Source organism: Sylvia atricapilla, chromosome 5 (assembly GCF_009819655.1).
Source record: "Sylvia atricapilla isolate bSylAtr1 chromosome 5, bSylAtr1.pri, whole genome shotgun sequence".
Lineage (NCBI taxonomy): Eukaryota > Metazoa > Chordata > Aves > Passeriformes > Sylviidae > Sylvia > Sylvia atricapilla.
Window position 1 is genome coordinate 58,424,640 of NC_089144.1, and position 25,618 is coordinate 58,450,257.

General features: G+C 40.5%; 2 protein-coding genes across 7 annotated transcripts in view; one reads left to right on the forward strand and one right to left on the reverse strand.

Moving 5' to 3' along the window:
* The window catches only part of ABCC9 (ATP binding cassette subfamily C member 9), a 66,968-nt gene extending 41,594 nt beyond the window's left edge, over nucleotides 1–25,374 (forward strand). For 3 of the 6 annotated variants that reach the window (XM_066319606.1, XM_066319608.1, XM_066319610.1), the window contains 21 exons: nucleotides 308–392; nucleotides 869–949; nucleotides 1,868–2,005; nucleotides 2,492–2,617; nucleotides 3,235–3,331; nucleotides 4,275–4,522; nucleotides 5,441–5,589; nucleotides 6,358–6,427; nucleotides 7,225–7,382; nucleotides 9,224–9,316; nucleotides 11,979–12,081; nucleotides 14,356–14,457; nucleotides 17,245–17,365; nucleotides 18,330–18,460; nucleotides 19,050–19,128; nucleotides 21,493–21,601; nucleotides 21,821–21,924; nucleotides 22,671–22,804; nucleotides 23,074–23,136; nucleotides 24,272–24,451; nucleotides 25,079–25,164. In XM_066319606.1, the coding sequence (XP_066175703.1) occupies nucleotides 308–392; nucleotides 869–949; nucleotides 1,868–2,005; nucleotides 2,492–2,617; nucleotides 3,235–3,331; nucleotides 4,275–4,522; nucleotides 5,441–5,589; nucleotides 6,358–6,427; nucleotides 7,225–7,382; nucleotides 9,224–9,316; nucleotides 11,979–12,081; nucleotides 14,356–14,457; nucleotides 17,245–17,365; nucleotides 18,330–18,460; nucleotides 19,050–19,128; nucleotides 21,493–21,601; nucleotides 21,821–21,924; nucleotides 22,671–22,804; nucleotides 23,074–23,136; nucleotides 24,272–24,409 (2,329 nt within the window). In that variant the 3' untranslated portion in view covers nucleotides 24,410–24,451; nucleotides 25,079–25,164. Of the gene's footprint in view, nucleotides 1–307; nucleotides 393–868; nucleotides 950–1,867; nucleotides 2,006–2,491; nucleotides 2,618–3,234; nucleotides 3,332–4,274; nucleotides 4,523–5,440; nucleotides 5,590–6,357; nucleotides 6,428–7,224; nucleotides 7,383–9,223; nucleotides 9,317–11,978; nucleotides 12,082–14,355; nucleotides 14,458–17,244; nucleotides 17,366–18,329; nucleotides 18,461–19,049; nucleotides 19,129–21,492; nucleotides 21,602–21,820; nucleotides 21,925–22,670; nucleotides 22,805–23,073; nucleotides 23,137–24,271; nucleotides 24,452–25,078 lie in introns of all 6 variants that reach the window. The other 3 variants (XM_066319605.1, XM_066319607.1, XM_066319609.1) reach the window with 1 other exon arrangement.
* TSPO (translocator protein) overlaps nucleotides 1–25,618 on the reverse strand; it is a 357,420-nt gene that overhangs the window by 322,249 nt on the left and 9,553 nt on the right. The gene's annotated exons all lie outside the window — the stretch shown is intronic.

Below are 25,618 nucleotides of genomic sequence, written 5' to 3' on the forward strand. Positions count from 1 at the left end.
AATAGCTTCAAACACTCTGGAGTTCAACGAAACAACTCCATGATAGGGAGGAATGTACTCAATAATTTACATAATTAAAAAGCAGTCTTTCCAATAAAGACGTCTTTAAAAGATGTAATTTTTTAAAATGCCTAATATACAGTGGTCCAGGATTAGTTCTCAGTAATCGTTTTGCCCTACTTATTTTTACAATTATCCAGCCATCACAGAGCAATACAAACTTCGTGGTGACATCTCCCTGGAGGTTTTAGTGTTAGAAGAGTGAGTGGCTGGGTAAACAATTGCAATGATCACGTTGTTTTTCCAGGTACAAGGCTGTTACAGATGCCTGTTCTCTGCAGCCTGATATTGACTTACTGCCATTTGGTGACCAGACAGAAATTGGAGAAAGGGTAAATGTTGTGAATGCTTTAATCTCTGCTTGCCCTCTGTATTGAGAAGACACTCCCTGATGTCACTCAGACAGTTTTGGTCTGTATTGGGCTGCCAGACTGGTAAATAATTGTAATTTGCAAAGGGTTACTACAAAAAAAGTTGAAATCTCTTCTGCTTCTTCAGCTATTTCTCAAATTTCTTGACCAAAGTCTCCCATATTTTTGCTTGCAGAATTTGATGCTGGTATTGGTTACAGTTTTCAATCTAAAAAGCCTACTGTGCTCAGAGCAGCTCTTCATAATTTACACTTACCCATGAATAATAACTTTTCTTCTGATATTAATGAGGGCCATGCTTGTTTATCAATAGAATTAGCATTTTAATGAAGGTTTTTATTTCTAATGGAACTTTATAATTGTAAAAAATCACATTTCCAAAGCCTGTCATAATGTTTATTTAGAGATGCCTGTTTCTGATCCATTTGAATCATTAGGGGATTAATTTAAGTGGAGGCCAACGACAGAGAATCTGTGTAGCTCGAGCACTCTACCAGAACACCAACATTGTCTTCTTGGTAAGATTTTTCTTTTTCACATAGAATGTGCAAAGTCAGTAATAAAACTGTAATTCCATATAGTTCGTTTATATTTGGAAGACCTACGAGGACTTGTTTCAACTCCAAAACCAAATTATAGAGATAGGAAATAAGTATCCATCAGAGGCAGCATCAAAACATCCTGGGAGGCTGATGAAGGTGGGAATTCCTGCACAGATTAACACTGGAAGAGTGGAATAGATTGTTTTAACTTCTCCTTGCTCTCAGTGGTGACCTACTATCAGTACAGTCCCACAAAAATCAGCAGGATTTCTGATAAGGAGCCATAATAAACAGTCTGAGGGCTCAGTACTCTCCTGCAGAGTGCTGTGGAGTTGGACAGCCTTTCCCTTTTCTGTTATCATTTTCAGGGCATATTAGGAATTTCAGGAGGTTCATGAAGGTGCTGTTTGAGCCTCTTCAAAATTAAGCAGAGACTTCTTCAGAAAAAGTGTTTGCTTATTGATATCCTTATCTGAATGTTGCCTTATTTCCAGCCACACTCAAAGACTAAGCCTGTCTGTAGTTTAGTTTGGAGGACATGAGAAGAGCTGCTAACTTTACTTTAATTTTCCTGTGCCAGTTTCACATCAAAATTGAGGCCAAGTTTGGCTTTGGATGCTGGCATTTTTAAATTTGGATGGGAAATTTTAGTTCTAGTGTCCTTGCACTCTATCAGTGAGGCACAAGCTATACACACAAAAAAATGAGTCCATTGCTGTGAACTGAAGAGCAGTGGTTCCAGCTCACTGGAATGTAGCCCTCTGACTGGGTCCTAGTCACTAGAGAGAGATTAAACATCAGTAAAGACAGATTTATTTTTTTTTAAATATTATTTTAGGAATAAACTGACTTTTGTATCCTGTTCTAATATTTTTCAATTTGATGTGATTGCAGGATGACCCATTCTCTGCACTGGATATTCACTTAAGTGACCACTTAATGCAAGAAGGGATTTTGAAGTTTCTGCAAGAAGACAAGAGGACCCTTGTTCTGGTGACACATAAATTACAATATCTGCCACATGCTGACTGGGTAAGAGAAGAGCTATCAGGGGAAAATTTGCTAAGGATGAATGTACACTTGAATTTAACATCATAACATTCAATGGGATTATTGCTTTTCTCTGCAATAGAGTACCTCCTTAATTCCATATGACATGTGGCTAACTGACACTTTAATTAACACAGATTTTAAAGTGGAAGAACTATTTTATTTTTACATTATTTAAGTAGATTTTTTTGTTCATGAAAAGGCTTGGAGAATTTTCATTTAATTGCAACTATGTCTATCCCTTATTTTCAATGCTTTCAATACATGTGCAGAAAAGCATGACTTTTAAGAGTTTCAGTTTATGAGCTGTGCCAGCAAACTTAAGGAAGTTATTAATAAAATATTGAATAAAATGAAGAGAGAAATTTGCATAATGGTATTGTCACTAATGGTGAGATGTATCTTGTAGGATCCAGGTCAGTGATTATGGTATCTGTGTTGTTGAGTGCTAGGTGCTTTCTTCCCTAGATCATAGCAATGAAGGATGGAATGGTGCTTAGAGAAGGGACACTAAAGGATATCCAAAACAAGGATGTTGAGCTATATGAACACTGGAAAACTCTGATGAATCGCCAGGATCAGGAGTTGGAAAAGGTAAATAGGAGCACTTGGGCAAGGATGACTTATCTGCAAAGAAATATTTGTCATTCAATTTAAAAAAAAACCCAAACCATGTCTGAAGCAAGTTTTCAACTTGACTTTAGGGTAAAACCACATGACCTGTAAGGAATTTCAGGGGCTGGAATAGATTGTCCAGGAAGTGTGGGGTATATCCATCATGGATGGTTTGTAAGGATATCTTAGCCAAGAAACCCTTGGAAATGTGGTGCACAATTGATCCTTTGGTGGGGCAAGGGTTGGACCCAGAAATTTCCTATGATATCTCTTATCCTTTTATTATGTTATTGCCATGAAGATTTGGGATTCTCTAAAGAATGTTTTTGAAGTTTTTACCATTCCAGAAGAGAGGAAATGGAAGAATGGCAGAGAGAGGGAAAGAAGTGGACAAAGCTGAATTCTTGAAATTTAAATTGAAAAATACAGTGTTTTTCCATTCTGTGACTTAAATGATCCACAAAAAGTTTCTTTGAGATTACCACAAGTAATACTACAACTGGTGATCAGCTAAGCTATAAAATTCAGAAACGATCTCTCCAAATAATAAAACATATTATTAATTAATAATAATAATGATAACCTAATTACTTCAGGATATGGAAGCTGACCAGACAACTCTTGAAAGAAAAACCCTTAGAAGGGCCATGTACCCCAGAGAATCCAAGTCACAACTGGAAGATGAAGATGAAGGTTTGTTTTACAATTTCACTTTCTTTAATACAATTTTTCATTGCCTTTCCACTTTTACAGCTGGCAGTTCTTAGCAGCAAAGTGTGATTCTGTTGAAGACACTTGATAATAATACTGGAAAGTCCAATATTTTGACTTGTTTAAGGACTGTTAAGGACAACAGGACTTGTTTAAGGGATTCTCCATATATTTCCCTAAACATCATGCAGAGATAAGGATGCATCAAAACAAGTTAATTTCTTTGCTGACTCACAGTGCCTGGAGTTATTGAGGGATGAGACAGAAGTACAACAACAGAAAAAATTGTAAAGAAAAAAATTAAGTAGCTGTCAAGGGCATGTCAACTTTTCCTTTCCTCAAGTGCAACCTGCAGGGCTGTGAAATATATATTCTTATTATCTGAGGTAAAAAAAATTAAATTTCATGTTTATACACCTCTGAAATATGCATTTCCATAGTAGTAGTCTTCCACCATTTGTGTTTCAGAAGAATGTGATCAATTATCATTTTAGTACTCTGGATTGAAGGGAAAATTAAACTTTTTTGTACAAACAGATGTTAAAGAGTCTGGATGGAAAGGTTTGTGAGTTTTCTAAAATATTCCAAATTGCTCTGCTGACTGTATAATAAAAGCTGATGAACAGGTTGGGAAAGGCCTGGTCTCTGCTTTAAATAATAAGTAGTGAAGACTTGTTTTATAAAAATTGTTTCTTAACAAAGCTGTGAAAAGTCAAGGATTAACAAACTATAGAATTGCTTAAAGGGCACAGGGGAAGTCTTATGAAAATCCATCTGAGGTGTTTACTGTCCTTAAATGACAAATTGAATTTTGACTTTAAAATTTTAATTCAAAGCAGAAGAAAAAAAAATCAAACAAATCCAGTAAAACAAGGTATAGTTATTATTGAATCCAAGCTAACTTGATTGAATGTCTGAGTTACAGAGGAGGAAGAGGAAGAAGATGAAGATGATAACATGTCAACTGTCTTGAGGCTCAGGACAAAGATGCCATGGAAAACCTGTTGGAGATATCTGACCTCTGGAGGATTTTTCTTGCTCTTTCTGATGATTTTCTCCAAGCTGTTGAAACACTCAGTTATTGTGGCCATAGATTACTGGCTCGCTACGTGGACATCTATGGACAACACAAATGAAGCCAGGAATGCTGATGAGGATAAGAGCACAGAGAAGGTGAGCCAGATCTTGGAGCCTGACAGGGGAAAAATTGAAAGAAAACATGTTCTAAAGTAATTATTTGCTGTTCATCTAGAAGCCAGCTGGATTGGAACGACAGGTAGATTATTATGCAGGATGGATGGATTCTTAATCATAAAAGAAGGCAATTCAAATTTTATCAGTCTTTTTGACCATTCAGAACTGAGACAGAAGCATATTTGAAGGTAGAAAAATAATTGGCCTATCAAAGTAAGGAGCCTTACACTAAAGTTTTCCATCTGGATTTTACAACTGGTCTTCTAAGTCAATGACCACACTTTCCTAAGTACTGGCTGTCAAGTAGTGTCCTGTCAGAAAAAAAGAATAATAAAAGTCTTCAATTGTACTGTTTAAGTACAATCTGCTTATAGCTGTAAATTTGACTCATGCACAGTATCTCACTGGAATACACTTACTAGACTTTCAGAAGGCTTAAATGTGCTATATTTGCTGCTGGCAAATAAGTTTAGGATTTGATCTGGGAATTTCATGATACTTGAACTTAATTAAGTGGAACTTTCCAGCATCTCTCAAATGTTTTAATTCTTGAGAGGTTCAAGCACTCAGTTTCCGTAAGTGGCTAACAATCCTTTGTATTTGTCCACATAATCAGTTTTCACAATTCTAAGAGCTACTATTTCAAGGTCTTGAGGGGTAGAATAGGCTGAGGGATCTTAGAAGTGCCAGAACTTCTAATTATGTGGACTTAATGAATTGCAATTCCATTATTGCAGTTCCATCATAGTTCTTTTATTTCCCAAAGATGATATATAATTATGTAATACAAGAGATATGATATAGTAGCTGATGAGCACCAGGCACCTTGGGAACTTCCTAGCAGAAGAGAAAAATGGATGTTTATTTCTAGGATTGACGTATTTGTCATTCCATTAGACTTATCATGTAGCTGTCTTCAGCATCCTCTCCGGAGCTGGGATTGTCCTTTGCCTCATCACATCCCTAACTGTGGAGTGGATGGGCCTCACAGCAGCCAAGAACCTACACCACAATCTCCTCAACAAGATCATCCTTGGACCAATCAGGTACAAGAAAAATTATGTCCCTGAAAAGTTACATGGTCAAAACCTGTTCTCTTTATAACTGCAAAGGTACTTCAAGGAAAATCTCTTGTATTTGACCTGTTTCCTTTATGGCCCAAAAAAGTGAAAATAATTAGTGAGATAGTCATGAGGAGGCAGGAAGTATTCCATGAGAGAACATGTGAAATTGTGCCCGTTTTTTATCTGGCTGAAATGCTTCAGAAAGCTGGCACCCCTTCATGGCTGGGGGCCAAGGACAGCTCTGAGGGCAGTTCAGGCTCCAGGCACCCAACTCAAGCTCTGAGCAATGGCCATGGAGTCAAACCATGTGGACACCAAGGCTTCTTCCGTGCACAATACCCAGGGCCTCACAGGCAGCAGGATGGCCAAAAGGATGCCTGATTAACAAATTTATCCCAGTGCTTCCATAAAACATCTGGGGTTGGTGCCCATTCAAAGGAGGCTGAGCAGCAGCCAGGAACAGGCTGTGATTTTTGGAAGGGATCTTGAATCCTGATAAGCAAGAAGAAAAGATCAGGACACAAGATGGCAGGTTTTTGGAAGAGGAGACAATTTTTATTTCAGGGGAAAGTGCCAAAAGAAGCATTTAGACAGTCAGGATGCAGATAAGATGATCTGGTGTGTTAGTCATATTCATTACTTGGTTTTAAACAATGGCTGTATGCAGCTCTGTTTTCTGTCTGACTGGGCTTTTAATCCAAAACTGGAATTCCACTAGAGGTTACTTTTTGGTTTTAATTTGTCCAACAGGTTCTTTGACATGACTCCGCTGGGGCTAATTCTAAATCGCTTCTCTGCTGATACAAATATCATTGACCAGGTAGATGTATCAATGTATTCTGTTTTATTATCCCCACTTCGCAAGTTTTCCTGTAGATCCTGAATAAGATGGTGTACTAAAATATTCAGTAGAGAAAGGCATGAGAATGATAATAGGGACACTCAAAGTAAAAAGTACGCACATTGTAATAATGAGGGCAGGTAACCATTAAAATAAACATAGTGGGTGGTGGTAGCTCAATTTCTTCATGTGCAGACTGGTTGATTCTGTTGGAAGACCTGGATTAAGAAAACATCAGATTTGGGGCTCAAAGGAAACATAGTAGAATATAACAACTTTAAATATATGGGAGTAGGTGTGACGAATGTTCCACTGTGGCTGGCAGCACATGTGGATTTAGAGCATTCAGGGAGAGGAAGGGCTTTCATGATGGCTGTGCATTAAAATTTTTGGATGAACAATAATCCTGAATTTAAGATTGATGGAAACATGGAATAAAAATTATGAGACTCTGAGACAGAGCATTCTACTTCTCCAAATATCTGGCATATCAAGAACAATTTTCTCTTCCTTGCCTGGTATATAAACAAGATGGAAATGGCTCCCATTTCCCCATGATCCTTGATACTCTGACCTTTAGAAAACAAAAACCTACTGACTCATTTTTTTAACCCCTGTATATTTGGCTATGAGACCCACAGAAACAAAAAGTCTCCTGATATTAGGACAATATCAGTGAGTACCTAGTGGTATTATTCCACTCTTCTTATAGGAAAAGGTTTATAGTGGCGCTACCAGGGATTTTTTCTTCATGGATGTTTTTCATTTCCCTCTAGCATATCCCTCCCACCCTGGAGTCTCTGACCAGATCCACCTTGCTCTGCCTGTCAGCCATTGGGATGATCTCCTATGCCACTCCATGGTTCCTTGTGGCCCTTGTGCCCCTGGGCATAGCATTTTATTTCATCCAGAAATACTTCAGGGTTGCTTCCAAGTACGTATTAAAGAACTGCCCTGAAAGTTTCCTCCACGAAATATTGTACGTAAGAACTGTGATGGAATGTGAGGTTGTAGGAGCCAAAAAAGTGGGAAATGATCATGGCATCCTGCTTTTGATCCTGAGGCATGAGTTTGAGACGTGCACAGGGAAATATTTCCAACTGACCTGGCTATATATGGGGTATTTGGGGAAGTAACACCAACTGAATCGATTTTTTTGGCTCTAGAGTCAGATGAACATGAAGTTTGTTAATCAGCTGAGCTTGCATATGGTCAAAACTCCTCTTTGGCATTTGAGGGTTAGTAGAGAACCAAAAATAACTCCCTGGATTAACATAAATCACAGCTTTTCCTTCATACTGGGGGAAAAGCTCCACAGGAACTCATTTCCATTGTACAGTGTTTCATATTAAGTGTGGTTTGGCTGGGTGTAAAGAGTACAGTTTTCAGCAAAAAGAGCCATGCTTCTGGTGCTAAATTCATTCTATAACTTTGTCTAACATCTTCAGCAAGTAATTTGAAGTTTTTTCTTAAATTCAATCCATTAGTCTTTTGTTATCAGCCAGAATCTTCCAAGATTTATTTATAAGAAAACTCTGTAATCAGAATTCACAAACCAGAAACGTTTAAATCTGAAATAATTTGCTCAACTTCTCTGAGATTTTTCAGAAACCCAGTTCTTGCCCCACCAAACCCCCAAAGCTGTATGTGGCAGTAGACCAGATCTCAAGGTGGCTGACAAATCAGGAGACATGGTTTTCCTTCTCAAATTATTCTGCTCAATTAAACTCTTTAAAATCACTTGAAATGTGACTTGTATTCTTTCAATGAACAATAGAAATTAAAACATCCAATTTATTTCCCTAAAAATTAGTCTTGGGAAATGTAGGATGAAGGAATACCTTCAGCCAGTATTTGTAACTCACTTGCATGCAATCCTTTGCAGTCATACAAGCCTCACTAATTTTTAGAAATGCAAATATTTACAGTATTTCTTGCAGCACTTTGACTCTTTGTTGTATTTTCCATTACATCTTTCAAAAACGTCTGTGTATTTTCCATCATAAATTTGAAAGATATTTATCATCAAAACATCAGCAGCAATTTCAGTTTTGTGCACTGCAACATTCAGCAGCATTGAGCAGTGGTTTCTCCTGGCCTATCTAATAGAGTGTGCAAAATTTTGTAGGATTTTGATAACAAGTTTTAATCTCTAATGATCTGGACTTTCTTCTGTTTGGACAACTGGTTGCTATGCCAATATCAGAGTGTCACAGAAAGGTGTAAATTTTTTTCTGTGGTTTGGGAAATGTTCCTCTTTTAAAAGACTGGATCTTTTTGGCTCCACGCAGGTCTTGGTAGTGCCATTGCTGAGTAATTAGGGAAAATTATCACACATATTATTTCTCTGTCAGTGCTGTCTCTACTACAACCAATGTTAACAGCACAAAGAGAAGATCTGCTGTCATCTGAAATATTTTACTTTCAGCATGTTGTGATACTTCCAGATATTGAAAATGAGGCCAGGTTTATGTGGAAACACAGCTTTTTGTATTAGGGCAGCTGTTATCATAAAATATATAAACTTCCTGATACACAGACCCTATTATATACTTCACCCAAGAGTCACAAATAACATGCTGGAAAGTTTAAAATCGATGGGTTTGAATTTAAGTTAATGTTATTATTTTACCTGAATCTGCAAGAATAAAAGGTTATTAGGATCTGTCTATGTGCCATACATAAAATTAATGTTCTTGTCTGATGTGCAGCAAAATTTCTACAGATAGAAACGTTTACATTGTAATGGGCATCTGTTGTTTTTTGTAATCCCAGGGACCTCCAGGAACTTGATGACAGCACCCAACTCCCTCTGCTATGTCACTTCTCTGAGACAGCTGAAGGCCTCACCACCATCAGAGCATTCGGGTAAAATTTGTAAAACAATTTATTAGAGGGAAGCTTGGGGGTCAGGCTAGCCTGTTCAGCTTCCTTGGAGCATGTCTGAGGGCAAACTGTTGAATTTGAAGAATTTTATTAAGCTATTTCGAAAAAGAAAATAGATTTTTTTCTCCTGTTGCTTTGCATTGCCTATTAAACATTTTGCATATTTTCAGTAACACATGTATTGGTGTTCCACTGAATTAAAGATTATTACATTTTTAGAATATGATATTTAAACTTTTAAGGAGTCTATTTTAACCATGTCTTTAACCTGGACAGCAGGGAGATCTGTTTTGCCAAGCAGGCAGAGGCACTGCCCCTTCAAACCCCCTGCTATATCCAAGTGTCCCTGAATCAGTTCTGTGTTTAACCCACTTCCCAAGCAGGGAGACATCATTATGGCACTCTCCAACTGAAAGGCAGTGTGCAACTTGAGAGACTTTCCAAGAAAACTTCAGCAGAACAGAACTTGATCTGCATGTTGTAAAACCTCCCTTTGTTGATCAAAACTGAAAAATAAATTCTGTAGGATCCAGAGAGTTTTGCCAGCTTTCCATGCATATTTCCATTTTCTCTCTGCAACATGAAACATAGGCCAAACTCTCCTATGTTCAATCCATAATGGTTATGACTCTGTCAAAGTGACAGCTGGAGGTTTTTTCCCAGTGAGAGCAGCTAGCACCCATTCTGCACTATGTAGAATTCCAAACCAGAGCAGATCCCACTGCAATGCCATTTCCACACCTATTTGATCAGCTTAAGGCTGTTTCCTCACGTCAAACTAAGCTTTAGGACCTCAGCTGTTAGCCCAGTGTTGCAGTAACACCTGTGGAAGAACAAGCAAAAACATTGTTGTGTTGAAAGAGGTGTGAACCAGTGATCAACAGGAAATGCTTTAACTAGCTCTATCAACACAATGATGTATTGAAACAGGAAGTCATTATTAGGACCTGATGCTGATGTATGCTGAGTACTTCTCAAGAGGTTCAGAGTGGCCTTTCATCACCTGAGGAAGGTTAAGAACCTGAGGTTATCTCCTGAGGAAGGTGAAGGAGCTTAGCACTTTCTGATTCAACACTTTTTTTGCCTCACAAAAAGGCAATGTGGGCTTGGATGGCAGAGAGCAAAAGGCAACCCGAGGCCACCACAACAATTGAGTTGTTCAAGATTTCTGGTGCTAATCAAAGCCATTTCATCCCCTGCCTGTGCTCTCCTGACCACCAAACCTGAAGTCTCCTGCATTTTTCGTCTGCAAGCTCATATTTACTGATGATCCTGTTAGTCATTCCCTGCAGTTTGGGTTCAGGATGTTCCAGGATAAAATCGAGCAGCTCCTCACATAACTTACCGCAAAGCAGTACAGTTGGATCAGAGAGCAATCTCAGTGACCTTTGCTGTTCGTCATCTGACAGGATAAAAGTCTGAAAGTGCCCAGAAGATGAGCTGAATGTGGATGAAAACACAGATTGAGCATGTCAGATTTTCCATTAGGAGAGCAGGAGTTTTGCTGCCAGGAAAGAAGATGAGCAGAGTAGTCTGTGCATCCTTGTTCCTGCCCACATCCTTACTGTTACCAGTTGTTCTGGGGAGGTTGCTTGTCATATTTACAAGCTGTGCAGAAGGAAAGAAAATATCAGTAGGAAATAGCAGGAAAAGAAAAGAAAGTTTCTGGAAAAACAGGCATTAGAGGGGCTTCACAGCAGGGCCCTGAGACTTTGAAATGGAAGATAAACCAGACACTGAGCTGCTAACTGAAATTCAGCTGGTTTAGTCAAGTGAGGATATTCACTGAACAGTAGAAGATGGAACAACAAAATGTTTTCCATCTGACTGTGCACGGCACCATGAATTTAATACACTTGCACCAATATGGATTTCCTCTTCACCTCCCAAAGTGTACCTTGGGTCTCCAGTGCTCTGGCATCCTTGAACTGGTTTTTAAATGTGATGGGCATTGTGTTGGGAGGAGAGGAACAGGTGGCAGTAGAGGTAACACCACTCGTTTTTCTGATTTAGACGTGAGCTATAGCTCTCCCTGATCGTAGTTTCCCAGTTGTTTAGGCAAGGTGTGACTGCCTGAGAAAACAGCTGAGCTGAGTAGCTGAAAGGTTTGATTTACAGATCACTCTACATCCATACTAGTTGAAACCTTAGGGATGTCATCCCTGTTGAAGAGCCCTGCAGCTGGCCAGGTAACTTCTGAAATCAGATTTAAGCTGAGAGGTGAGCCCTCTGCCCTTGCTGATGGCCTGTGAGGAGGAGCTGAGGGGCCCCAGCAGCACTCATCTGTGGGAGGAGTGGACTACAATCCACAGCTATAAAAAAGGGAATCAGCTCTGGGAAACAAAACCTATCCCAGCATGCTGGCATTGCAATCTCCTTGAGGAGACAGTCTCTGGTCCAAACCCTGGTCCAACAGAATTTCTTGTCAAACAAATCCCTCTCTACTCCCTGTCGCTCTGGCTATGGGGAGCTGTGGCAGCAGATAAGCATTCTTAGGGAAGAGCTTTTAACCCAAACTTTGGCAAAAACAGGAGGGCAAAAAGTTTTGGCTAGGGGGGAGGGAAGGCAGAGCAGAGTTAATGCTTCACCCTTTTGTGTGTGAGTGTGTAAATGTGTTGTAATGTAACAACTTTGGTCTCGGCAGGCACGAAGCCAGGTTTAAACAACGTATGCTGGAGCTGACGGACACGAACAACATTGCCTACTTATTTCTGTCAGCTGCCAACAGATGGCTGGAGGTCAGGACGGTACGTTCAGTTTTGTCCTAGCCATGGTTTTGAAACCTTGGAAGCAAACAGAGACTTTGGCTGATGCAGAGAAGATAATAGCGAGTATTAATCTCGCGAGGAGATTATACACACAGTTCCTTAAAATAGATCAGGATTGTTATGTTAAACCCAGAGCGTTTTTTCAGCTTTCTTGGCCTGGAGTAAGAAAATACAAGTCTGCCTCATCTTCTGCTGCTGTGCTGTCTAGCGTCTGAAGGGAGTGCAAGAACAAACATTTACATAACTTCAGACAAGACTTTCTCTACTACTGTGCGGCATCCACAGACCTGCCACAGCAGGAACTGCTTTCAAGGCAGAACATGGCTTTTCAGTGGCTTTGTGAACTGTGCCATCTTTATGCCAGGATGCCAGGATGCCATTCTGGTACTGTTTTAGGCACACTGATCTCCCAGGTCTTGAAGTATCTCTCCAGCAGCAAGTTTAGTCACACAGCAATAAGCTAAACCCTTGCAGGGCCATACTGTTTGTGGTTTTATTGTTTGATATCATGAAAGATAGCAGAACTAGCCTCCAGAAAGAGAATGACAGCAAGACACAATGCAGCCACTGACAGTGATACTGGGTTTTGTAGTGATACAAAACACAGTGATACAGGCTTCTGAGTTTTGTGGAGGCTCTTTATGAGGGACTTTCCTTATCTGCAAGGCAAGAAGAGGCAAGCAAAGTAACTGTGATTCCTTTATTCATCTTAAACAGAAAGAGCAGTGAATAAACAGAGCAGTTGCCTGATTCTGCTGGACATAAATAGCAACAGGCATGATTAATGCTCACATCAAAGGTTGTATACTCACCTTCTTTTCCTGTTGGAGCAACAAAGTTATTCTCCTTTTTTTGCGATGTGCTCGATGTTTTCAGACTCTTACAGCATCCAAGATCAGCTGAAATTGCTTCCAAATCTAAGACAGATAAATAACAGAGCAACAGCCAATTGGAATAAACCTCTTAATGCTTCACAGTCTTAGACTTGCTTACATGCAGAATGAATTTGGTCCAAGAATGCACATCACCTCATCAGAGCATTAGAAATAGTGTGATCTTGCCAAGGAATAGTTCATCTAGCTCTTCCTAATGGCATGGTGGTGCTAAGATCACCAAGAAGTCTGTGGGATTTAATAGCAGCTCCTAAGTCCTATGCTAGCTGATGATAGAGATTCAGGACCATTGTGCTGCATAAGTGTGAGTCACAGAATCCCAGAATGGTTTGTGTTGGGAGGTACCTTAAAGCCCATCCAGTTCCATCCCCCTGACATGGTCAGTGACACCTTCCACTAGCCCAGGTTGTTCAGAGGCCATTCCAGCCTGGCCTTCCAGAGATAAGGCAGCCACAGCTTTTCTGGACACCCTGTGCCAGGGCTGCACCACCCTCACAGGGAAGTATTTCTTCCTCATATCCAATCTAACTTCCCCCTCTGTCAGTTCAAAGCCATTCCCCCCTAAAATTTGAGTCTGTATTTTGGTCTTCAACACATTTTTTAGACAGAAGAACTAGGCATCCCTCATTTCAAATCTCAGAAGGAAAGATTTCTGACAGAGTATTATCAGACAGGAGGAGAAAAATGAATGGAAAATGTGATCTAAAGTAAATGTAATGCAGGCAGCAGTGAGACAGTGGGAATACCAACTATATCCTATTAATCAGCACCTTGACTCCATGAGATGACATGTGGCATATACTTCAAACCTGAGATAAACATCAAGAAAATGGGTTCCAGCTCCTGCAAACTTCTGCCAATAAAACATGTGCATGACCTGTATAAATTCTACCGAAAGCCTTCCTGGACTTTGTGAAGTCAGTGATACTTCCTTTTTTGAGGAGGCAAACCCGTATTTGAGAAGACTTGAAGGAGAGTGAAGAGAATGGAATTGATTTGTTTTCATGGTGGGCATTAGGATTGTCACCGTTATATCCTTCTCATTTTTTTTTTTTAATATGCTTATTGGATTTTTTTGATCCCTGCTCTTTTTGGGGTGGCTACCATGGGATGCCCTAGCCTAAATGAATTTGCAGAATGGCCAGTTTCACTAGTTTTCAGCAAGTTGCTTTGAGTATTTCAGGTTGGACATCACAACCATGACCTCTTCCAGGGAAAAAAAAAACCAAAAACAAATGAAAACTAAGGGCTAGGTGTCATTATATAAACAATTGTTGGTAAAGTGGAACTGCTCCACAAGTAAAGAAATGTTCTGGTTGCTGCATTTCTTCTTTTTTCATCCCCCTGTCTCTCATTCCAGGATTACCTGGGTGCTTGCATTGTCCTGACTGCTGCTGTCACTTCCATCACTGAAGGGCCACACTCGGGGTTCGTGGGGCTGGGTCTCCTGTACGCTCTGACGGTATGTGCCAAGCCCAAGTGTAAGATCTTCCAGACCAACACATTGATTTTACAATATTTTTATGTGTACATGGTCATGTCCTAGCTTTTTTAATCTTGAAAAGAAAAAAAATCCTGCAAATAATGGACTTGAGCCAAAGTTGAGAGAGTTCAGGGCAACTTGGACTTGCTTCATGTTTTACGAGCCAATTAAAAAAACACAAGCATTCCCAGGCCCTGCGTGCTCCCAAGTGGAGCAGGAAAATTAAAAATGCGTAAGAGGACCTGCTGAGCACTCTGTTTTGTACAGTACAGCACTGGCTACACCTCTACAAGGCAAAACCTGCCAGGAAATACAGATTATCATCATCTGGGTAATCTTTAACCAAAGACCAAATAAAATAATTGCCGAAGAAACAGAATTATCGGTTTTGCCCTTGGAGGGAAATTACTGAGATGCCCAAGATTATGAATGGATTTGCAATTATGAATGGATTTGGGGATTGTGACCTTTGTGGGCATGGTTCATCATGACAGGTAGCAGTAGGAATGCAGAGCAGATGGACTCAGGGATGACAAGGTTATGGTGGTCCAGTAGCTGGTTCATTTTGCCACTGTCATTAGCAGTGAGGAGAAGGAACAGTATTTTAGTGTTCCTGGCTGCAAGAGAGACTGAGTGTTCATCAGGAGCACAGAGTGAATGACAATCCCCACAGAGAGTAGAAGTATTCATGAGAGTGGGGGCAAAATATTACTGAATGAACCACGGGAGTGGGGACAAAGGCAGGATGATGATAGTGGCAGGAAGAACTTTTGGAACCATGGCTGGCATAGTAAAAATTAGTCTGTTTTGAAGCACTGGTGTTATGAGGGAGGCATAAAGGTGTGGGTCTAACCCCGAGATCTGGCTTTCACATAAATTCTGGTGAGCCTATGGCTATAACAGAAAGTCCTCAGCAGCTGCCTTAGGGTGGCCTTAGATCCCCTCTGTGCTGCTGTTGCAACAGTGTGAGAATCTGTCAACAACTGAGAATCAGTCCCAGGGCATCAGCTTCACTCTGAAAACATTCCTGGTAACACTGCTTCATTAGCAGGGATCTGGAAGTGCCAGGACATTTGCTTTATCCTCAGCCTCTTTGTTTTTAGCCTGTTTGCAACCAGTTCATTCGTGTGAAATAGGCACGTTCTCAAGTCTGGCACAACAGGTGAAGAAGAGCTGTAGGAACCAGGTGATCACCTGTCTCTCTCCAGCCCCACAATAACCCTGATGAATTTTTGAAGGCAGCTGGATCATTCATTACCTGTGTCCCCTGACATAGTTGTGGGTTTTTAAATAATTACTCTTCGAAGCTGAGAGAGGGCTGATATTTAGACCTGGATGAGAGCAAGTTGTTTGTACTAAGGTTGTGTTTACAGTGGACATCCTGAGCTTATTCTCTCCTCTTCTGCAAGCACTGCCAGCTCCTTTGCACAACTGTGATGGAGCCTGAGGTAGTGGGCAGAGCTTTTTGGGTGCTTGGCTGTGTTATGAAATCTGCCAGATCTGATAGGATAGCAGCCTGCCACAGTGCCACAGTGTTTTGCCTTTCTGCAAACTTTCCCATTTCTCTAACTTCCTAACTCAAAAGCTGGGCACCAAATAAGCAGGTTTCTGAACATAAAGGAGAGAATACCCATCAAGAACTCTATATTAAGGACAAAGAAAGCAACCAAGTCCTCTAAATTAACAACAATTTTTTGTTGAATCTCAGTGGAAATTTACTGTTTGATTATTGCATCAGTATTAGGTTAGTGGTAAGGAAGTGAGACTAGTTGATTTATTCTTAATAAAGTCCTTATTTGGTACTCACCAAAAAAAAAAAAAAAAAAAAAAAAAAAAAAAAAAAAAAAAAAAAAAAAGGCAAAGCCTTTCTTTTTTACGTTCCTAAAACATCATTCAAGTATATAACATATCTGAAGTTATCAGGGTTCTTGGCAATCAACTCTTCTTAATAAGATCAGTTCTTCTTTTTTACCTAAATACAGGCCAAGGAAACAGATTTACAATTTTCAGCCCTAAATAGTAAATCCTGCCTAGAAAAGAATTTGTATATGCTACTAAGTGTGTTAGAGAACTAATAATCAATGATTACCTACTAAAAGTAATACCTTTGCTATTGATTTAACTATTGATCAAATAACTTTCATTACAAATGAGAATAAAAACCAGGAAGGAAATATTGCTGAACAGACAACGCATTTTTTCCTTCATATATTTCTGTGTTAAAAACTTCTAATATTTTCCACAGAGAGAAATGGATTCTCTAAATACGCAGAAATGAAATTATCATAAAATCTTTTCAATATATTTGCAAATAGTGAACTTTCTTAATCTTTAGTTGCAGTCTTTGAAAGAAGAGAATACACATAATAGAAAATATTTCCAAACAGCACTTTCAATTTTGATTTTTTTCTGTGTGTGCTTAAAGAAGGCACCTTTCAGTGCTGATTATTAGATGCTGAAAACAAGAGATTCCCTCAATTAGTCAGAGTTTAGGTACAACTTTCCCATACTTCTCTTTCAAAACACAAGGATGAGAATACCAAGCACCAAATTGCTGTCTTAGGGCTAATTGTGTTGGAGTATGACTAGCTTCTTATGGATTTGAGGCTGTTGCACTGAGCCTTGAACTGTTGTAATGTTAAAAAGAGATGCACTGTGCTGAGTCAAGCCATGGATTTTCATAAATGTATCCGGCCTTTACTTCCAAATGGGTTGATGAACAGAAAGGAAGCTGAACCCTGTCCTTGTTTTCATTTTGTGATGCAGATAACCAACTACCTGAACTGGGTAGTGAGGAATCTGGCTGATCTGGAAGTGCAGATGGGTGCAGTGAAAAAAGTACACAGCTTCCTGAACATGGAGTCGGAGAACTACGAAGGCTACCTGGGTATTGCTCTTAATCTTTTTGGGGCTTTGCATAGTGATGTGAAAGAATGGTAGATTTGGTCATGCAAAATATACACACCTCTCTGGCCAAAATCTGTTCTCACTGAGGTGTAGGAACTGCCACTGGTGTGAGTGACAAGGATAGCTCAAAGAAGCTATGAAAATATGTTGCTTATGTTAGTCAACGAGAGAAAAAATCCTATCATATGCCAAGGAGACAGAGAAGGACCTTGTAGAACAATCAGAAAATACCACAGTTACCGATCAGATGAGCAAAACATCCATGTACGTTATTTAGAAAACAAAAATAAGGATAAAAATAAGTAATGTCACATGCTTCAAAATCTTTGTAGCAGATGGGGACTACAGGAATAGTTGGCACGTTGGCAGCCAGACCTCAGCTACTCTTCTCTGAGCTGCACATTGGAATTTGTGCTCCATACACTTCAAATTAGCTTTGATTGCTATTTTAGAAGTGGTTGAAGTGCAAGAAAAGGCTTGTAGGTCAAGAAGCTTCCCTGAAAAGCCAAGCTCTTTAGTCCAGAGACAAAACCTGCTGTGTATTTGCCAATCAGGATGAAACACGAGCTGTGATAATGTCAACAGCTCACGTTGTGTGGCAGTTACAGCTTCCTTCCTCAGGCTGCCCTTCCTGTGCCGGTCACTGACCCAAGGCCACGCTGACACTGCCCTGACACCGCGTTCTCTGTTCATTTGGCCTCTCCTGCTGCAGTGCCAAGTGACACTTTAGTATCTGCCCTCTCTCTCTGCATATGGAGATCTGGAAGCCAAGTGCCTGCCGGGCAGTTCCCAGCTCAGCCTCCCCTTGGCAGGGAACTGAGGCTTCATTTCTCCAGTGGCTTAAAGGAGGGTGCCCAGGCAGCAGGGAGGGGAAAAGGGGACTGTTGTAAAGGGTGACCCTCTGGCAGCACTCATTTCAGTTTGTTTTTCTGTAACTATTTCAGATCCCTCTCAAGTCCCCAAAGACTGGCCTCAGGAGGGGGAAATCAAGATTGAAAATTTGTGTGTTCGCTATGAAAACAACCTGAAGCCTGTTCTGAAGCATGTGAAGGCCTATATCAAACCAGGACAAAAGGTACCATGTCAAGCAATTGCTCATCATCCTTGTTCTGGTGCAGATCCTTCATTACTGAGCTTTCCTGTCTAAAGTGGCAGAAGAACAAGATAAACAACTTGCGTTGGCAGATATACACATTTACAATCCTCTCTGAGGTCCCTGGGCACAGATCAAGAATTTAACACTGATAAAAGCTTATTCTTGGCTGGGATCAATTTTTCTTCTGAGTATCCCATGTCTTTCCAAGTCCATTTTCCTTGCATAAAAGTAAGCCTAAATGGCAGATAAATTAGAAGGAGATCAGACTGAACTGAGTGAAAACTCAAGAGGATCTCACATTTTAGCATAGAGTGTCACTGGCATCCAGGTCAAAATGCTGAAATGCTCCCAGGACAAGTCCTTGTGATGAAGGGCAGAAAAGGGGAGTGTGCTCACTGTACAGTTTTGTTTTTTTCCTAGTGTGCCACCTGCCACTGGGAAGGACCCTTCTACTCACCAGTAGCACAATCCAGTGTAGCTTTCCCAAAAGAACTGCAGGTGTAAGTAAGGTGTAAGGAGTAAGTGAGTAAATGAGTACTCTCTGAGTGACATCCTCCATTTTTTGCAGGTTGGGATCTGTGGTCGCACTGGCAGTGGCAAGTCCTCCCTCTCCTTGGCGTTCTTCAGAATGGTGGACATTTTTGATGGTCAGTTTTCCCTGGAATGTGTTGTCACTCCTCACCTGCTCCTCCCTTATTTCCTCAGAAGAAGTGAGGAGCCTTTTTGATAGTTTATAACCTGGTTCTCTGGCTCAGAAGATACTTGATTAGAAGCATTATGCCTGATCCTTCAAAGTACAAAGTGCCCTATTGTGAATAGTACTTGGCTCTTCCAGGAAATGTTGTGCACAGATTCTATTTCTGATTTAAAAAAAAAAAAAAAAAAAAAAAAAAGCACATACGGTCTGACAAAACAATATGCAATTTTTGACACAGGACAAAAAATATGTAACTCTCTGCAGTGTCTAAATGTTTCTCTAAAGAATAACTGCATTAACTTATTATAGCTGTCAAAATATTAGCAGAGTAGAAACTAGGGCTCAACAAGTTCATTCCCCTGATTTTTTTTTATTGAGCATTCCCACAACTGCAGCAGAATTTGACACAAGGATTATAAAAATGTTGCTATGTTTTCACTCCTGCAGCATTTAACTGTCCCAGCTGGTTGGCATGAACTTCTTTTCAGCATTTATAATACAGATACATGTGTGCTGTTGCAGGAATATAGAAAACCACTAGAAAGTCCTCTTTTTGTTGCATAGATTTCCACATTTCCAATTTAGCCATTGTACATGGAGTGTTTGCCAGGGAAAGCCCAGTAGGATGTGGGAGGATAAGTGAATCTGATACAGCTAATGTTTCCTTTTGTTGTGGTTCTGTGCCTACATGTGTCTATGGTTCCAGGCTTCTGATTCATGACCATGATTCCTGGATATATTAATATTGCAAAGAAATAATAACCATGCTTATGGCCAGCTTAAAGCTTCCTTCCACTTAAGTCTTCTTTCTGTGTATTTTCTTCGTCTGCTCTTTCTGTATCCCTGATTTTTCCCAATGGGAATGTCTGAGCCTTTTTTGATCAAGCTCTGTTTATCCTTTGTGCACATCCCTCTCCCAGCTGGACCCATATTTCGCCTCTGTGCTGGTCCACTTCTGGGTGGGGTCCTGACTCTAATAAATAATAAAAAGATTTCTAGTAACTTTTACTAGAGCCAAAGTTTCATTCGTGTTGTTCTTTAGGTCTTCATTATCTCCTTAAATTTGTATCTGTCCCATTTTATTTCCCCACTTTTGCTTTGTTCCTTAGTGTTTCCCTTTTCTTGCCCTCTGTTCAAACAACTTCTCATTTCACTTGTGTCTTGCTTGACCACCCCTCAATCCTTTCCCAGTTTCCCAGCTCCTCTCAAATTTACTTTTTCCCTCTTTTCTTTTCCTTGAGCACCCTGGCTTTTATCGAATATGCATTTCCCTATTCCCCAGAAATTCCATATTAATTTTCCCCTCCTTGTTCTACTTCATCTTCTGTAACCCACTCTAAAGTCCTTGTTTGTGAAGAAAAGTAATTGTTTAAGTTTATGCAACAACTAATGTCTCAAGCAGATTATGAGATTATAATCCTATAACCTGATTTGGATTTTCCTGAAGTGTGAAAATAATTAGACTTTGCACCTTAAAGATAAAATCTTGATTCTTCTGGCCATATAATAAAAGCATAAAATGATAATAATAGAAGTAGTCCAGCTAGGGGGCTGATGAAATCTTCCACTGGAAGAGGGTCACAGAGAACAACCTACAAAATGCAATATCATGACAGTGGGAATGACGGAAGGGACACACGTACAAAGCTCTGAATGCACCTATCAGTTTATGTTTAAGTTCTCGCTGCTGGGAGAGAGAACTGATGAAATTAATGTTGGGTACATCCCAGGAAGGAATGCAGCTGCCTAGTGAAAAAATTCACATGAAAACTGCAGAAGTGCCTGATGGAAATAGCCTCTATCATATTCTCATTCAGTTTGCCTGGCCAATCCCTTCCCCATAACCTCCAACCCCCTGCATACATGCACATGCATGCAAATAAATTGTGCCCCTTCTCAAAGGAAATATCTTCAGCAACTGCTGAATTCAAGGGGAGCAAAGAAAGGCACAGCAAAATAAGCTGCACTTGTTCTTGCTCTCTTTGGCTGTAATTGATCCATAATAAATTATCTTTCTGGTCTTATCATTAATCACATTGAAGGGAAGAGATATAATTTCCCTTAAGGGAGGATAGGGGGAAGAAAAAGAAAAAGAGAAAGGTGGCAGTGTCACTGATAAGCTGGGACATCCCTGGCTTGTCTTATTAGATACATTCACCTTCTCCATGTGTCTGACAGCCGTGAGAGCTCACAGAGACAGTGTCCCATCATCTAGAGACCAGCCCAGAGGGGCTGTTCCATCTTTCCACCTGCTACCCGTGGATCACATGCTTTGTGTAATTCCCTCACATGTTCTGTGTGTTGTTTGGCCCAGGGAGGATCGTGATTGATGGGATAGACATCAGCAAATTGCCTCTGCACACGCTCCGGTCCCGGCTCTCCATCATTCTCCAGGACCCAATCCTGTTCAGTGGCTCAATCCGGTATGTGTATGTCATCAGGGGTGGCAGGCAGCATTGCACAGCCTGCCTGTCATGGGAGCTGTGGGACAGGAGAGGATGGAAAAGGCAGGGAACCTTCTCCTAGCTCAGTCCAATCCATCTGCACAGTCTGCTGAGTGACACACAATGCCAAGGTGTTAATTTGCAGAATACCTGAAAGCAATTTCAGCAACAAGACCCTTGTTATGGTTTTCTTTGCAGCTTTAATTTGGATCCTGAATGCAAGTGCACTGATGACAGACTCTGGGAAGCTCTGGAGATTGCTCAGTTAAAGAACATGGTCAAGTCGTTGCCAGGAGGCCTTGGTATGTTTGAACCAATCTCTGGGATCATGGGCCAGTAATGGAATCATGCATGCACAGAGATAAACAGGTCCATCCCATCTGACACTCTGGATCATCATGTAGGAGTGACAGACACATAATGAAGATTCTCTCTTCATTCTAGAGAGAATATTCTTATTGAAACATTGAAGAATAATCTGGTTTCCCAAGCACTGTGGAAAAGTCGTGCAATACCTCAGCATTATAGTGTGCTTCTTGAGGCTGTCCTGTGCATGGCCAGGATTGGAGTTGGATTTTGATGATTCTTTTGGGCTCCTTCCAACTCAGGATATTCTATGATCCTATGATCATAGCGGGATAATTACTAAGGAGAAAAAAAGAACAATTTTACCTCCTTTAGCAGAACCTGGCTCTGCCAGCAGAGCTGTAAACACTGACAGAGCATTTTTCTTACCATTTCAGATCCATTTCATGAAAAAAACTCACAGATTTATTTCCATATCAAGTATATTTCATATTACTAAGATATTACCATGCAGCCTACCAGATTTCCTAACAATTCATGCCTGCTGTTTGTTTAGTGATATACTTCTTTCCCAAGAGGCTGTGCTCATTTTTCTTCTTATCCCTCCATCCCACTGGTCAGTCAAGGTTATGGTTTTTGGCTTGTATGGGGATTTCGCTTGACCCTGGAATAGTGGACAAGCAGAGCTCTCAGGGGCAGCATTTCAAGGGTGCAATGTTCACAGGGTCTGGTTTTGTTACAGATGCCATGGTCACAGAAGGAGGGGAAAACTTCAGTGTGGGACAAAGGCAGCTCTTCTGTCTGGCCCGAGCCTTTGTCCGCAAGAGCAGCATCCTCATCATGGATGAGGCCACAGCATCTATTGACATGGCCACAGTGAGTACACCAATAAGATAATTAAGGATCTACCAGGAGAAAGGCACCTTCCCTAAGTGTCAGCCACGAAGCTGTGAAATCTCTGTAGCAGAAAAAGTTGGAAGTGTTTTTGTTTCTCTCAGGAAAAGAAGAAATGCTTTAGAGAACCCCTGCTTTCGCAGGTGTGATATTTCCCTGCTAGGACAGAGATAGTGTGGAATATGCTTGAAAACATGTGAATTAGAATGTAAGAGGATTAAGTAACTGGAGTGAGCCTTTTCCTCTGACAGGAAAACATCTTGCAGAAGGTTGTGATGACTGCTTTTGCTGACCGCACTGTTGTAACAATAGCGGTGAGTATTAAGCCAGAAAAAGCTCTTTTTTTCCTCATTCCTCAGGAAGTTAACCTTGCCCTTCACCAGTTAAACACCACTATATAAACCTAAAAGCACCACAAAATAGAACTAAACCACAAGATCAGAATATTCCCATGGTACCAGAACAAGTCAGACACCTACTATCAACCCGAAATTTTGCAGTAAATGCTGTCTTGCTATCAAACTAAAACACTTGGATCTGAACAAAGGCTTTACAGGGAACTTCAGCATCTGCACTGTCTCCAACAATATTTGAAGTCATTCTTACTAAAAAATTCAGACCAAATAAATGGTTTAAACCATTACTGAAAGTTGCATCAAAATATAGGTTTGAATTTTGCCTCTGAAGGCTATGTATCTACAGTGCCTACAAACATGGCACAAATTTAGGAGTTGAGACTTCATAATATTATGGTGTGTTTTCTCAAGTTGGGTTATCTTTTCTCTTATTTGGAATAAAAAGCTAGGTTTACAATAAAGGTTTTAGAAACTGGAATCAGTGGGAATTACCACCCCTCCCCAATAGTATCTTTTCAGCTAGGGTTTATGATGTTCTTTCCCATTTTCCTCCCACTTCTAGTGCCCAGAAGTTCCGTATACTCATGCATGTTCATACATATACGTGCACAGACATGTGGTGGATACTATTAAGAATATTACCACCTGTGACAGCAGCATTAGACAACAAACAGAGGTTTTGTCCACAAGATAAATACATGTTTCAACAGCTGTTTCATTTGCCTTGTCTGGAATCCAGTCCTGTGGTTAGAGATTACAGTCAGGCCTCCTGGACTCTGGTTTCAAGCCTGTCAGTGAGTAGTTTGTGTCAGGCAAGCCACTTAACCCAGCTCATTTACAATGTGCTCCAAGGCTCCTGGCTGTGTAAATGCTGAAAATTTTGGTGGTAAGACTGTTGTCGTTCAGTTCTATGCTGTATTGTCCTTCTGGCTGGAATCCCACTTTGCCTTGGCTTTGTCTTTGCCTTTCCCAAGTCAGTGAAACAGCACACATTAATATTTAGCTTTCCTCATGGAGCTGGCTTCATTCCTTCCTCTCCTCGTTCACAGCTGATCCTTCCTTCACCCACCTGTTTTTCTGTTCTTTTTTCCAGCATCGTGTGTCTCACATCTTGGATGCCAATATTGTCCTTGTCCTTTCTGAGGGCTTTCTAGTTGAATGTGACACTGCCTCAAACTTACTCCTCAAAGAGGACGGCCTGTTCACCACTTTGGTGAAGACTCACAAGTAGACTCTCTCAGTCCACCCTGTTCACAGGACTTCTGGCTCTTTGGTAGTTATTTTTACCTCTTTAGTTTCTTTCCACTTTGCTTCCTTTCTACTGCACAGCTTCTGAGAGGACAATGCAAGAAGGTGCTTCGTGTATGGTTGCTGGGTTTGTTTAATTTCATGACTATTCATATGGCCTTGAAATTAAACTCAAACTGGTTTCAATCCTGTAGCCTATGGGATTAAACTGTTGCCTGGAGCACACTCAAATTAGATATCAGAGGGATTTACAGAAGGCAACAGCCCAGGAGTAGCCTGAGATAGAGGAAGAGCAGACTGCTGGGGTGCAGAGAACAAGGAGCAGAGCAGGATGCTAAGCCACCTGACAGTGCAGGATGCTTCTCATCCCTATATCCCACAGGGGAAGATGTGTTTCAGTGGGGCCATAGGATTTATTCCAACAGCTGTGCTGTCCCTAATGGCAAAAAGTGAAGTTCATGCTTAAGTATTTTCAGGCTTGGTGGCAGAAGCTGTAAAGTAATTGAAGATCTCTTGAAGATTAAACTACAAGGATCTATTCCAAATATCACTGTAAACAAGGACAGCCTTTCCCCGATGGGTTTGCCTTGCATGAGGCCCATTAATGAGAATTATCCAAATGAAAACCTCTGTTTGCTTTCCTTCGTGGCAGCACCGGGTTCACACCATCCTCACTGCAGACCTGGTCATCGTCATGAAGCGAGGGAACATCCTGGAATATGATACTCCTGAGAACCTGCTATCCCAGGAAGATGGCATCTTTGCTTCCTTTGTCCGGGCTGACATGTGAACAGCCACACAGTGCATTTTAACAGCTTTTTTTAAACAGATGAAATGCAAATATTTTCTACTCAGTGTAACATCACTTTTACCTTGTTTTGTTTTGTTTTTTAGAGCTTCTTTCTTCACACTTCCATCTTCCAAAATAATAAAACCTATTGCAATACATGTATGCCTTGAAGCAATAAAAATGTCACTTTATTCAAAGCTATTAAACTTCACACACACAGACACACATGCACACATGCACACATGGAGGGAGAAGTTTTAACTTCCTGGGAATTTGGCATTTTCCTTACTTTTTATTAACTTTATTTTTCTTTAAAGAGAGAAAAAGAATGCACTGATCTTATAAACTTCATATGTTATGCGGGAACCAGCAGTCAAATCGTGCAGTTTGTCAAGGAAGCAA